This window comes from Diaphorina citri, unplaced genomic scaffold (assembly GCF_000475195.1).
Source record: "Diaphorina citri unplaced genomic scaffold, Diaci psyllid genome assembly version 1.1 scaffold2080, whole genome shotgun sequence".
NCBI classification, from domain to species: Eukaryota; Metazoa; Arthropoda; class Insecta; order Hemiptera; family Psyllidae; genus Diaphorina; species Diaphorina citri.
The window spans coordinates 15,976-29,766 of NW_007379505.1; the positions used below are offsets into that span (position 1 = coordinate 15,976).

General features: G+C 37.8%; 3 protein-coding genes across 3 annotated transcripts; 1 reads left to right on the forward strand and 2 right to left on the reverse strand.

Annotated features, from left to right (window-relative positions):
• The first annotated feature begins 76 nt into the window (after positions 1-76).
• On the forward strand, positions 77-2,286 carry LOC103518115 (immediate early response 3-interacting protein 1). Its single transcript, XM_008483170.3, has 3 exons — positions 77-473; positions 1,114-1,212; positions 1,766-2,286. Exons 1-3 carry the CDS (start codon positions 386-388, stop codon positions 1,819-1,821), a joined length of 243 nt encoding a protein of 80 aa, XP_008481392.1. The 5' UTR covers positions 77-385; the 3' UTR covers positions 1,822-2,286.
• Positions 2,287-2,329: 43 nt separating this feature from the next.
• Positions 2,330-7,326, reverse strand: LOC103518116 (transcription initiation factor IIB). Its single transcript, XM_008483171.3, has 4 exons — positions 7,039-7,326; positions 3,818-3,934; positions 3,234-3,559; positions 2,330-3,104 (listed from the first exon to the last, which is right to left on the reverse strand). Exons 1-4 carry the CDS (start codon positions 7,053-7,055, stop codon positions 2,611-2,613), a joined length of 954 nt encoding a protein of 317 aa, XP_008481393.1. The 5' UTR covers positions 7,056-7,326; the 3' UTR covers positions 2,330-2,610.
• A 4,631-nt stretch (positions 7,327-11,957) lies between these two features.
• LOC113471110 (basement membrane proteoglycan-like) lies at positions 11,958-13,438 on the reverse strand. The gene is made up of 4 exons (XM_026829998.1): positions 13,283-13,438; positions 12,745-12,876; positions 12,166-12,272; positions 11,958-11,963 (listed from the first exon to the last, which is right to left on the reverse strand). The coding sequence occupies exons 1-4, from the start codon at positions 13,290-13,292 to the stop codon at positions 11,958-11,960; spliced, it is 255 nt and encodes an 84-aa protein (XP_026685799.1). The 5' UTR covers positions 13,293-13,438.
• Positions 13,439-13,791: the final 353 nt, after the last annotated feature.

The following is a 13,791-nucleotide window of genomic DNA, read 5'->3' on the forward strand; positions in this document are numbered from 1 at the left end:
AAGTTGTTACAGGTATTGCCAGGTTCACACTTGTACAACACTAAAGCAGCGTTTGAAAACTCACCGTTTCAATCGGTTTATAAATCATAAATCGGTGCTTGTGTTTTGTGTTGTGAACTGCTGTGATAAGTGACAAGTGGAATCTGAAATCTGGATTCTTTATTATCCTCATCTGTCTGGGATCTCTCATCTCCCCTAGTTTCTTGCTTTCTTGTTTTATGATTATAAATCCTTCCCTGCTAGTCTTGTCAGTAAAGTCAGTTACAGTTATTCACCATTCTCCATTTAGACCCTAGCCTGTTGTCAAAGAGTACCTTCAGAAGTAGCAAATTAAAAATCATCATTCCAGTCCAGTGGTAGAAATCCTCAAGTCTACCATATCACAATGTTCACTCTAGGAAGCTTGCTGGAAGCAGGAATCCTTGTACTGAATGCCATCTGTATCCTCAACGAAGAGAGGTTCCTTTCAAAGTGTAAGTCTACCAGTAACCAGCTGTTCTTTAGCAATGTATGTGCTACTTGTGTTGAGGTGCAACTGCTTCCCGAAGGGCCATATCTCTTACATGGAGTGACACTTGTATTTTGGTCCCTGGGGATAATTGTCACCTTCATTTGGGGACAAGCACCTGCTCATATCTACCTTACTCAGCCTGAGAGGGGCTGGGAAAATCCATCAGTATTCAAATGCATAGAAGTCACCTATCCAGATATTTGTATCTGTGGTACTTGTGCAGAAGTCACGTCCGTGGAATATTGCTACCAAAGGAACTGGCACAAACAAGCAGTGACCCTGGTTATTATAGGGTTAGGTTAAACACAAGAAGGAGTTTTCACAATTAGAGCAGTGATTAGTGTTATTATAGGGTTAGGTTAAATACAAAAACGAGCTTTTCTTTTCCACGGACATGACTTCTGCATAATTACTGTATCTGTAGGTAACAAACAAACATTGCTTGACTTCAGTAAACCTTTGTGCTCTGGTAGATTCTAGTTGCTAGTATGGCTGAGGATCAAAAGAGTACATAGTTGCAAGTAGTGGTAGTTGGAAATACCAAGACTAGTACATTGTAAATACCTACCTAGTAAATTCTGTTCAACTTCCTTTGATTTCAGTTTACTCAGCAAACCCTTCTGTTCATGGGTTTGGAGAACAGCCCTCAATCAAGTCTCAGTTTATTAATTTGATCAAATCAATTAGAACAGTGATGAGAAGTAAGTTTCCTACATGTTTATTAGAGTGGACTTGAATTTATTGGGTTATGTGCATTCTTATGTGATCTGCAAAGTTTGCTCCATGTAAACATGCCTCAGTGATCAAGATGCTTGCCAGATAAAGAGGGCACAGTTTTGATCCCAACTGAGGCATGAAATTATATATTTGAGAACAGAATGGCCATGAAAGTTCCATACTACAGTAAGTAGATCTTGAGATTTAATGCTTTGAGAAGCCAGCCTAGTTAGCTTAGTTGGTGGTGCGTCTGCTTGTAAGTGCTAGGCCGTGGGTTTGATTCCCGCCTGGGGCAAATTTTATCCTGATGGGATAATGTTCGTTCTTGGAACGGCTGGCTTTTTCTTATCCTGTCTTCCTTCTCTCTTCGATTTCGGGACAATAAGACCATAGAAGTTACAGTTCCCTCTATCAAACCTCTTTAAAAAAAAGCTTTTCTACTATTACCTGTATTGACTCTTGATTATTATTATTTATTATTATTATTATTATTTTATTTATTTATTTTATTTTTTATTTTTTTTTTTTTTGTTTCAGTTCCTCTGATATTTGTCAATATATTAGCAATAACATATAAACTTATACTTGGATAGCATTGAAGGAAAATTAAATTCCAAATGTGTAAATATGATACATCAATTGTCAAGAGCACACTACTATGGATAGGTGATGTGTAATCAGTGGTGTATATCCCACCTCCTTACCCCTGTGGTATTGGGGCTTGGACATTTAGGGACTCATACCCATAATATACAGCTGAAAACATCTGGCTATAATTTTTCTGTCCAGTGCACCATTGCTTAGGTATGGAATAAAGCCTAGGTCCCCTGTGAACATTATTTTTGTCAAAAACCATAAATGCTTCTTGGAGTTCAAGTCTTTATTCTCATTATTCTCAGAAGTGGGCCTGTATCCCCCCCCCCTTAAGATACTAACCTTTGAGGCCTTTTGATGCAATAGTCCTATTGGCTTTATACCTTTTTTTTCTGTGGAACTTGAACCAGCTCTACTAGTACCAACTACAATAATTTGTACTCTAAGATCTTATTCTAATGGGAGCTGAAAAATTAATTTTAATCAATCAATAAAATTATTTATTTATTTTATTTTTATTCCTGTCATTTATTTATTTATATTTATACAATTTCAATGCTCACTGCAACAAGCTTTTAACTTGCTTTTTTTTACCTTGAGAGTGTAAGAAGGCACAGGCACTTGTTCAAATCCCAACCAAGTTGGGTAGTAGAAAGTGCCTTAGGTGTAAACCCTGCCAAACAATTACTCTGCACTCAATAGTCAAAAAATTCAAATTAGTTTTTATAAACTTGTAGGTATATTAAACATTAAGCTACAAAAAATATGAAGTTTTCAACTTGAATTATTTAGAGTTGAGGTAGCTCATGGATAGGTGTATGGAAAACAAAATCTTGTGGGAATAGCTTACTTGCATGAGGGTACATTAGTTTATAACTCTGTCTTATAGTAACTTCAGCCACACCAGCAATGTCTCCAATTTCTTTCTGACTTCTTTTATCACTAGAAGCTTGACTGGCCATATAAATAGCTGCAGCTGCAACTGAGATCGGAGACCTTCCAGGAACAATGTCTAACTCAACAGCTTTCCTTGCAATGTGTGTTGCAGCTTTCTGAACCATATTAGGCAAGGATAAGTTGGAACAGAATCGAGACATGAAATCTCCAGTGGTGATCAAATCTACAGAAGTTTCCAAAGCCTTCAGAATCAATTTGAAACAGCGGCCTATTTCTTTTTTACTGATCTTACTGACGGCACAAATTTCTTTGAATGTCCGAGGAACACCTTCCTGTCGGCAAGCAATGTACAGACATGCACTGGCAATTGCATCATTGGAACGACCTGAAATCAAACATTTAGGAGGATAAGTTATAGCAGGAAACACATATGAAAAAGACAGCTCATTTTATTGACAAGCAAGAAATGATCATGTTCTGACCTACTTGTACATATTTAACATTAAAAACATACCTTTAAGATTTTTCCCATCATGGACTTGCTTGAACAGGTTGTTAGCTCTGTCTACAATGGTTTTGGTTAAATTAATTCTGTCAGCCATGGAATTAATTTCTCTGATAGCATTCAGCAGTGCTCTGTCGGATGAGTTCATTGTTCTTCTATTTTGATATTTGGACATGCCAAAGCCATCAAAGGATGCATCACCACGGCCAGGTCCAATCATTGTTGATAGATCAGAACCATTGAGCAGAGGATTTTCTGGGCCACCCACACGAGAAGGATCTACACCAGACTTTTCATTACTAAAAGTTCTCCACTCTGAACCAACATCAATTACCCTGAAATGACAAAGATTCACAACTGTAAATAAGTCCCTCCTGCTTGAAAGTCTCAAGAGAGAATAATATGAATTTGCATCAAAAATCAGTCATATGTACAATAGTTTCTCGGTACAAAACAGGCTGACCTTTATTTGATTTTTATTTTCTGCACAATTTTATTTATTATTATATTAAGGCAGTCTCTTCTTGATCCCTTGTGTGCCATGTCCATTTTTATTTAGGACTATTGCACTGCCTTTACTATATTTTACTTACCTATCTCCTACAACCAGGCCACACTCTGAGCAGATCTGATCTCCTGCACGGTAGTCTTCAATAAGTGGAGCATCTGGGTGCTCATAGCAGCACACTTTGTTTATATTCATGTCAAACCTGAGAAGTAAAAGATCAAAATGGGAAGTATTGTGTCTCTTCTCGCCCATCTGATGAGAGGCATACTACAGGATGGGCATGCTACGACACAGGCCACATGCGTCTAATGTAGCAGTTGTTTCATTGCTACAAAATAAAAACGGCAGTGGAACACTCATCTTAAAAAAAAAAATATTAAACCTCCAAAGGCACAGCAAACTGAGTGTCATTGTGTAATCCTCTAGAGCAGAGGTTCTCAACCGGTGGTACGCGTACCACTGGTGGTACGCGGATACATTTTAGGTGGTACACAGTCATATATTAGTCGCAGTCATATGAATCGTTCCCAAGAAGAACGGCCTATGTGATTTTTGCTACTTTTCAGGAGAGACATTTTAATACAGTGATGTGGAAATTTATCCCAGAATTATGTTTTCTTGCACATAGGCCCTTTTACATGAAACCTTTCACTTCTTACTGTACTTAGAGGGATTTTATAAAGAATATAAAGAAAAGTCTGTAAAGGATTCTGAATGTTAACAATGAACTTATTATTATTATTACTTTGCATGAATTACAAGGCTCTATGACTTTGAAACATGACCCAAGTAAGCGCAACTGATCTATTGGAAACAATAACCTAAGTGTGTACTTCTTCAAGATTTTATGACTTTCAGAGGAGAGAAGTGACTTTGAAAACAGTTGCTATATGATCAGTTATTATTTACTCACCTAGATTCTTGTAGATTTCACCCAGAGCAGTATGGAGACATCAACCAAGGCAACTCCTTCAGAGTCTGAACTTTCTCAGTCTTGCCATGAAGAGGTTTTTTGATTTATTTATGCTAAAACCCTTTAGACAAGACTGTGAAAAACTCAGATGAATTTCACCATGGCAATTATCATTGATGGTTCATATCAAACTCTTCATTATTCAATGAGGATGGAATTTAAGCCAAGTTTATTTTCATTGAATATGTACAATATGACACCTGGGATCTCCAGACTAAAACAGCCTTTTCTGTTTTTGGAAGGTCCTTGGTATATTATCTACCCTTGGGTAAAATTTTTTCCAATTCTCGAGCACTTTTTGAACTACTTACTACCTGTCTGATTTGGTGAATTTTCAATTAATGTCAAAATATTGTCTCATTTCCAGTACAACACAATCAATGAGAGTCAGCTGGGTCACTGCCCGATGGACCAATATGAGATGGCATATGCTCAAGCTCTGATAGACTACAACACTGCCCTGCTCAATGGAGACCCAACACCGAATTTGGTGGACAAATTTGCCTCAGCTGTGGCCCCTTTCCATGATTCAGTGAGTAACACTTACTCTTCGTTTGGGTAATCTCTTTTCCAGAAATGAGAGAGAAGGAATGAAGAAAAGTTTTCCCCCTCTTCATTCTTTCTCCCTTTCTTTGCTCTTTTTCTCTCCCTCCTCTTTTTTTTAGTAAATCTTGTACTCAACTATTTTTCAAGACATTCTTTTACTTTGACATGAAATTTGTAACACTCAAGTTCAAAATATTTGCCATAAATGACCTAATAGTTAGTTCCTGACAATCGCTAACAACTAACAACAACATTATTTCCTTCTAAACATTTCAGAAAGTCAATGACATGTGGGACATGGTGAGGTACATGAGTGAACTTTCGTCTCCGCCCCTGACCACTCAGGATTCCGAAGCTTTCCCCCGTGCTACGCCCCTGATACAGGCTGAGATGATCTCTCAGGCTCGCAAGTACTTGGAGAACAGGTGAGAACACCTTTTAGAATAATTTGAATTGTGTTGAGCATATTTAATAGAAAAGATTTTTTTTTTTTTTTTTTCATCAGTTTTAAAAAATCTGGGTGGAGGACATTAAACAGGAAGTATGCCTGCCTCGGTGGTGTAGTGGTCAAGGCACTCGCCTGGTAAACAGGAGGGCGTGGGTTCAATCCCAGCCGAGGTATGGCAAAAATCAACGAACGATTCAAACATTCAAAACATGCTTCACATTCACACATTCAAAAGAGTATCTCAGCATAGGAGCATCATAGTCAGTACACGCTCTTTGGTCTAAGGCAGAGGTTCTCAACCGGTGGTACGCGTACCACTGGTGGTACGCGGATACATTTTAGGTGGTACGCAGTCATATATTAATAATAACAACAATAATAAAAAATGTTGAATGGTGGGGTTTTAAGACTATAATTAATCAATATAATTGATAAGAAACTAAAAAAATCGTGATTTTATTATGGAACGAATCAAGAAACATCATTAAAAAAATGTCTTAAGTGGGTCTCGATTTTGCAACCTCCACCTTGCTAGCCATATATAAATATAAGGTGGTACGTCAAAATCTCTGAAAATTTCAAGTGGTATGTGTTTACTAAAAGGTTGAGAACCTCTGCTCTAGAGTGTTAGGTAGGTAATACCCGAAAAATAAAATAATCAATTTTTTCTTCTTGATATATCTCTCTTATCTATAACTTAAAGCTTCATAAGCCACTTCCTGATGGTATTAAAAACTTTTTTTCCTTAGAGCAGTGTTTCTTAATTGGTGTCCCGCGGAACCCCTAGGTTGAGCTGACAGCAAGGGTTCCGCGAGATATTTTGGAAAAATCATACACTAGATAAAATGCAGTTTCAAAACGACCATCTTAGACTAGGTATTTATTATTATTATTATTATTATTATACAATTGGATCAAACTTTATTTACAAATACAGATGGCAACAATATAAATACAAGATAAGGTATTTCATCAATATAAATAATAAGGTATTTCATCTTACACAGCTTTTTTTAGAGGTTTGACAGAGGGGACTGTAACATCTAAGGTCTTATCGTCCCGGAATCAAAGAGAGAAGAATGACAGGATAGGAGGAAAGGGTGGGGGGTGCAATCTTGGGGGGGGGGGCAATCTTGAAAGTTCAGGGTTCCGCAAAGATGTTCACCTTTTGAAAAGGGTTCCGCGAGCCAAACTAATTAAGAAACACTGCCTTAGAGCATTAATATAACATGGTTACCTACTGTTGCACACCCAAGGACACCTCTCTCCCGATGCCAAAAGCAGTGTTTTATTAGTCACCTCTATGACTATGAATTCAGTCTTAAATCTAGAATTTTACCTGGATGAAGAAGCCATTCTGTTGATGGCACAACAGCAACACACTGAACAGCTGTGGTGATCGGTGACTGTCAGATTATTTTTTTCTTTTCAAGAAGTTCCAGAAACTTTGAGCTTATCAACCGTGAGCTACCAAGTCTAGTTTTCTTCCAAATAAACTCGATCCAAACTGAGTGATAAGGATATACCAAAAAGGAAAATTATTTCAAAAAGTTTGAACTATTGAACTTTGGCAATTCAAGATAAAAGATAATCTAGGATAGTAGGATAGGATTTTTTTTTTTTTTTTTTGGTACGAATACGAACTTTGAGAAGTTTGCGCATCTAGCATCATAACAAGCAACTTTTTAAAAATCAACATCTTGCCAGCTTCACTCACATTATTTGGAGCGATTGATTTTTTTGAGGTTAGTTTTCGATTTTTCTTTTCTTCTTTTTTAACTTTTTTTTTTCGTCTCTGACTCTGCAGAGTAGCAGAGTTTTTTGCTGTTTGCTGGGATTTTTCCACAGAACAATAATAATATTGTTCTAGACTTCTGAGGGTTTTTCCGATCTTTGTCTAGTTTTTATGTTAGTCTGGATCCTCTGTCCTATCGTTTGGATCTCCCTTGAGTTTTACCTTTTGACAGAGTGAAGTTTCAACCAGTAAAGTAGGCGGATAATCGATCACAGTGGAACTCAGTTGGAAGTGGGGATGTCCAAGGAAACGGTTCTTCTTTACTGAACTGATGGTGATCACAGCTCATCGTTCTACGTATCTTCAAAACTTGGAGATTGGTCCAACCAACCTGTTTATGGTATAATTAGAAGTCCTTCGAGGTAGGTAACAACCAACATTGTAATTTTGACATTGGTGATAAATACCTACCTAGAGTTATTGGGAGTGGTTAAATACATAAAGTAAAGAATACATTATTATTATTATTATTATTTACTCTATTGTTTATAATTACATGTACACAAAATACACAGAAATTACAAGCAAGGGGTGAAATTATTGCCTAAGGCAATCTCTACCATTCAACCCTAAAACAAATGATGTGCCACATGGTTACAATAATGAGGTTAAGTTTACATTCAAATGGTACTAGGTACAAGTGCTAATGAGTGCAAGCTGTTAATGGAGGTGAGAGCTAGTAGTTTTTAAACAGTTTGATCTCACAGCTCTTGGATCCTATGAATTAATATAGAACCCCTGGTTACGTGAAATTTATGGTGCAATGATGAGCTCATGATAGGTACTGTGGATTGGAATCCCTCGGTTGAATCTCCACTTGACAAGATAATTTTTCTAGCATCATGTTCACAAGTAAAACCTGATGTACTTGATTTTTTTTTTTTTTTTTTTTTTTTTTTTTTTTTAAGATGGGAATAATATTTTTAGGGAGCTTTGCTCGGGACATTTGATGTGACGTCATCGCCTACGGGAGCGTATGCCGTGACGTCAAAGTTCACGACGAGGTAGGTGACGCCAAAACTCTATTTACTTAATTACCCGTGGAACAGGCCGTATTTAGGGGGGGATCTTCAGTTTTCTCTTTTACCATAGGCCAGACTCCGAAAATTTGGAGAATCCACCCCCCCAGTCCATTAGTGTTTGAACTCTCAACCCCCCCCCCTTGACAAAATCTTGAATACGGCCTTGCCGTGTAGTTTAAGACGTAAAAAAGAATATTCACCTGGATATCGGGACACGTCAAAGTTCCAACGCCATCTTCGCTGGTCGTGGTGCACTTGGCAGGAATGTGGTTCCAATTCAAACGCCAAGACACCAGAGGGGTTGGTACTCCCACTGTTTCACACGTGATGACGAAAGTGGCTCCAATATCGAGAGTAACTTTGGGGGGTGGGTTGGTCTTAATGTACGCAGGGGCTGAAATGAAACAAATCAGTGGTTTCTAACTCGGATAATATTTGATTAAATAATAAATTATCATAATCTAAAAAGAAAAAACTCACATGCTCGTATGTATTTTGTAAAAAAAAAAAAAAAAAAAAAAAAAAAGAGAGAGGACATGCTCGTATGTATTTTGTAAAAAAAAAAAAAAAAAAAAAAAATAGAGAGAGAGCTAGTGGGGTAGTATAAATGCAATCAGTTTAGCTCACACAAAGTACCCCTGTTTTGATTTTACATACATGTCATCGTGATTTCTCAATTTCTTTAGCCTTAAGATACCATTTTACGGTAAACAAATTGAGAAATCGCAATGATCTCAGGTACCATAAGCTTTGTACAAAACAATACATTTTACATTCGTACGTCGTTTTGCGTCTGCTTTAAAGCCAACACTTGTTGAAGAAGAGTGCACTATTGAAAATTACAATACGAGTGGGTACATTTAGAAATATATCGCTCTCGGAATATTGACTCTTTCGAAGAAGGGAAATAACCCGGCTCAAATATCAAACTAAAATGATACGCGTACGTACTTTGTTTTAAATTTGATTTACGAAAAATATTGCATGCTATTGATATTGCTTTGTAATAATACCTATGTAATAAAATACTTATCTGATACAAAGACGTACGATTTTTACTTCGCGAACGTTTATTAGGTACCTATCCGATGTTTAGTGTGTACCAGACCAAAGTCCTAGTTAGAGACGCTACAATATCTACGTAAGTAAAACTCCTATATTTCTACTTTATTTATTACAATAATATACGAAATTCTTCTTCCTTTTCTTCCTCGCCCTTTCCCGTGTTCAGACGGGGTCGGCGTTTCTCGTCAGCCCCTCAATCAGTTTTTGGTCCGAAAATTTTCTCCCATATATCGGTAGGATGGAAAATGCAATTAGGTGAGTGCATTTTAAACACACTTCGCAAGCACAAAAGAGAAATTTATTAGGGGGAATCTGCAACCGTGAATGGATCGTAGAAAATGGTCAGTGACGAAAACTTTTATTGAACCACCCTTAAGTCTCAGATTGAAAATCGATATCTCATGATGTTTCACTTATCGTAGAAAATTGTAAAAAATATCTGTTCCTGATAGAGATACGAGTAGATGTTAGGTATGAACAGAAACATAATGCAGGTGGGAAAATTAAATTGTGGAGGTGAACTTTTTCGAAAAATAACAATACATTTTTCGATTCTTGGAATCTAAAAAAAAAAATAATAATAAACAATAAAAAAAAAAGTGCAGAGAAATATGTTTTCAGGGAAAGGATGATTTTTAAGCCGAAACGGCATTGAGCTGAAAGCTAAAATACCTAAGTAAACATTGCAATATGGACAGTGCAAGGTACCTACTGACCTACTCGTACAATATAGGTACTGGCAAAATGTTTATTCCTAAACAGATTTTTACACTCTATTATTTCGTTTTTTTTTGGTTGTTTTTCTTCTTTGTTTCTCGTTTTTTTTATTATTATTATTATTATTATTATTTTTTTTTTTTACGACGCTCTTACTAGTAAGTTTTATTTATTACTATCAGTTTTATTATTGGGGGCCCTGGATGGGGAGGGCTGTGTGAGTCCGGGCCGTAGGGAAAGAACAGGAAGTAGACCAGCATAGCCTGTCTAGGCGACTTTAAACAGGGAATATACCAGTTAAAATTCCCCTTGCTAAAGGATTAACAAAGGTTGAGCACCTATGACTTGCATCCACTCGTAAAATTTTGTAGCCAAAACCAAATGTCAGCCCAAAGGCTATTACCCAGGGCTGATTGAGGACTGGCGAAAAACGCCGACCCCGTCTGTATACGGGAAAAGGCGAAGAAAAAGAAGAAAAGATTCTGCACATTTATTTCCGGTTTTAAAAGATGAGTGTTCCACCGCCGTTTCTATTTCGTAGCAATGAAACAACTGCTACATTAGACGCATGTGATCTGTGTCGTAGCATGCCCATCCCGTAATAATTATAGTTGGTAAGTGTTTATAGTTTACCTTCTATTCAAGAGTCTGTTTCTCTCCTACCCAGGTACCAAGTCTTCATGAACAACAAGCTGAGCCAGTCTCTAGCCGAGGTACGTCGCGGAGTGCCCGGGACCTACTCCTTGGTCACGGCCTTTGTCCGCATTCAAATATCTTCGGGTGCCATCTCCCCGTTGGGGCTTGATGACCTACAGGTGGACAACCTACCCTATTGGGTACTCCTGTACTATCTGCTTCGGTGCGGGGATTTGGAGTCGGCCATTTCCGTGACGAAAAACCTTGGACCCGGTAAGAGAAAAACCTTGGATCCGGTAAGAGGTCAGTATTTTGTATAAGGTGTTCAGCCTTACTAAAAAAAAAAAGTTAGTGCCCGTCTATGTGTGGCCTAGTGGTTGAGCACTGACTTTCAACCGAGTGGTGTTGGGTGTCACCTGCCCACAATACCTAGCTGAACCACGAGATGTCCACCACCTAATTGCATGTCCAGCAAAACCCACCAACCTGGACCCTAATTCTCTATGGAGCCATTTTCGTATTCAGATAGGTACGTTCTAAGGTAGGTAGGTAGGTAAAAACTTGGAAAAAAAAACTGACTTGAAAAACTGACTTTTGATGATCAAGACACTCGCCTGGTTCAGCCGAGATAAGTAAGGAATTTTACTAACATTACGTGATTAACCACATCAATAGTAGCCTAATTACTGCTTGGGTAAAGCGACTTTTTTTAAGAACAAATAAGCACCATGTGTAGCCAAAACCAAAAGTCAGCCCAAAACAATCACCCTAAGGCTGACGAAAGACGCCGACCCCGTCTGAACACGGTAAAAGGCGAAGAAAAAGAAGAAATGAGCAAGATTATTATTTCTCCCCCAGGTATGAACGAGATGTACAGAGTGCTGTTAGACTTGAAGGAGAACGGAGGAAGCAGAGTGTCAAGTAAAATGGAGCGAGCAATGAAAAATCAGTACAAACCTTACGTGAGAAACTCCTCTGATCCCTACAAGCGACTTGTGTATTCAGCCCTAGGTGAGTAGGTACCTAAACCTAATACAATAAAAATCAAATCAATCAAATCATAAATCCTTTGTGGTAAAGTAGAGCTTTTTTCACAACTTTTCTGCATATCACAGCATTACCTAAACCTAATACAATAAAAATCACCTGCCTCGGTGGTGTAGTGGTCAAGGCGCTCGCCTGGTAAACAGGAGGGCGTGGGTTCAATCCCAGCCGAGGTATGGAATTTAACTTCGTCACTGCTATCATCACAATCTACACCGGTATCACACTGGAATGACTTGGGAATGCATTGTCGTCGGTTGGCGCATTGGAATTGAGTGAACGAGCATGGGGAACCTGCAAAAAATAGTAGAATGAATTAAGAAAATTTAACCAGAAGCAATGACAAGATTCTAAAAATATTTTCTAAACGGAATACTATGTCAAGTAGCATTATAACTGGAGAATGAATTAGAATACTTTGTCCTTGTACCTAGCCAAGTGAACACCCTAGTCAAGTAAAGACAAAGTATTCTAATTGATTCTCCAGAAATTCTAAAAGGTAAATTGCCCACGAGCCCAGGGCCCACTTTGAACTAAACTTGGTTTGCATTGTGATGCCTAAATGACCACCTTATTTGACATCTGGTTTCATATTTTTTTATTCCCCTGTTCTGGTCTACGGTCTCATATACATATTATATCACTCTCTTTTACTCCATTTCATGACGTCATAATTATACTCGTATGCCTTTCAACACAGGACTATAGACTTGGGAATAATTCAGTTGGGACCACAGTTGGGGCTTGGAAAAGGAATTCAGCTCACCTGGTGGATTGGTTGGGCAGTCCTTCTCATCTGACCCATCCAAACAATCATCATCGCCATCACAACGCCAGGTTTTCTGGATACAACGTCTGTTGGAACACCGGTACTCGTTTGGTTCACACCCATAGGTACCTGGAAGAAAGAACAAAAGGAAAGACGGGATAAAGAAAGATAGAAAGAAAGGAAGGAAGGAAGGAAGGAAGGAAGGAAGGAAGAAAGAAACAAAGTGAGAGAGAAAAAGAGAAAGAAAGAAAGGAATAAAGAAAGAAAGAAAGAAGAAGAAGAAAAAAAAAAAACAAATTAATTAACGATAAACATACCAATCACAACACGTTATAGGGCTGTTTTAAGATTTTTTGAAACAGATTAATAGATTTTTCGCAACCAAAATTACCGTCCGTTAATTGAACTTTAATTATGGTTGCAAAGCTTAAACAACTAAGGAACTAACTTCTTGAATAAATGAAGTGAAGTATAATAGAATATTAAGGAAGGAAGGAAGGTAGGTAGGTAAGTAGGTAAATAAATAGCTACTTACTGCATCTCATTTCGTCAGAACCATCGCTACAGTCATAGTTGCCATTACAAACTTTAGATCTGGATATGCATTCTCCGTTCGCGCACGTGGCTTCGTTTTGGGCGCAGGCTCTGGGTGCGGGGGTTGTTGGATCGATCCCTGGAAATGGAAAAATTATTCGGTGGATAAATCAAATGATATCAGACGACGTCGTAAAAATTCAAAATATATTGATATGATCGAGCGAATTTCAAACACAACTTCTTGACATCTTCTGACGGTTCTATTCGTCCGTGCAAGGTGGGTTTTGATTTTTTGAGACAGATAATTATGTGTGATGCATTCCTAGGGTGTATCATGTCTATGATTAATTCATAGGGTATGGGGTCAATTTTCAAAGTTGACTTGAAAAAGTCCATTCTGGATAACTAAAAAAAAAAAAAAAAAAAAATTTACATTTTCAAACACCTTCTTTCAAATAAACACATACAAACAGTAGGATAAAAAACCAAGCAACCAAATTCTGTCAA

What these genes read in the sequence shown, in the direction of transcription:
- LOC103518115 (XM_008483170.3), top strand. Translation starts at nt 386, where the DNA reads ATGTTCACTCTAGGAAGCTTGCTGGAAGCAGGAATCCTTGTACTGAAT. An exon ending in AGAGAGGTTCCTTTCAAAGT is followed by an intron (nt 474 to 1,113) that starts GTAAGTCTACCA and finishes CTTTGATTTCAG; the next exon opens with TTTACTCAGCAAACCCTTCT. An exon ending in AATTAGAACAGTGATGAGAA is followed by an intron (nt 1,213 to 1,765) that starts GTAAGTTTCCTA and finishes TTTTTGTTTCAG; the next exon opens with TTCCTCTGATATTTGTCAAT.
- LOC103518116 (XM_008483171.3), bottom strand. An exon ending in GGCCTGGTTGTAGGAGATAG is followed by an intron (nt 3,560 to 3,817) that starts GTAAGTAAAATA and finishes TTGTCATTTCAG; the next exon opens with GGTAATTGATGTTGGTTCAG. An exon ending in TGATGGGAAAAATCTTAAAG is followed by an intron (nt 3,105 to 3,233) that starts GTATGTTTTTAA and finishes GTTTGATTTCAG; the next exon opens with GTCGTTCCAATGATGCAATT.
- LOC113471110 (XM_026829998.1), bottom strand. An exon ending in CTGCCCAACCAATCCACCAG is followed by an intron (nt 12,273 to 12,744) that starts GTGAGCTGAATT and finishes TATTTTTTGCAG; the next exon opens with GTTCCCCATGCTCGTTCACT.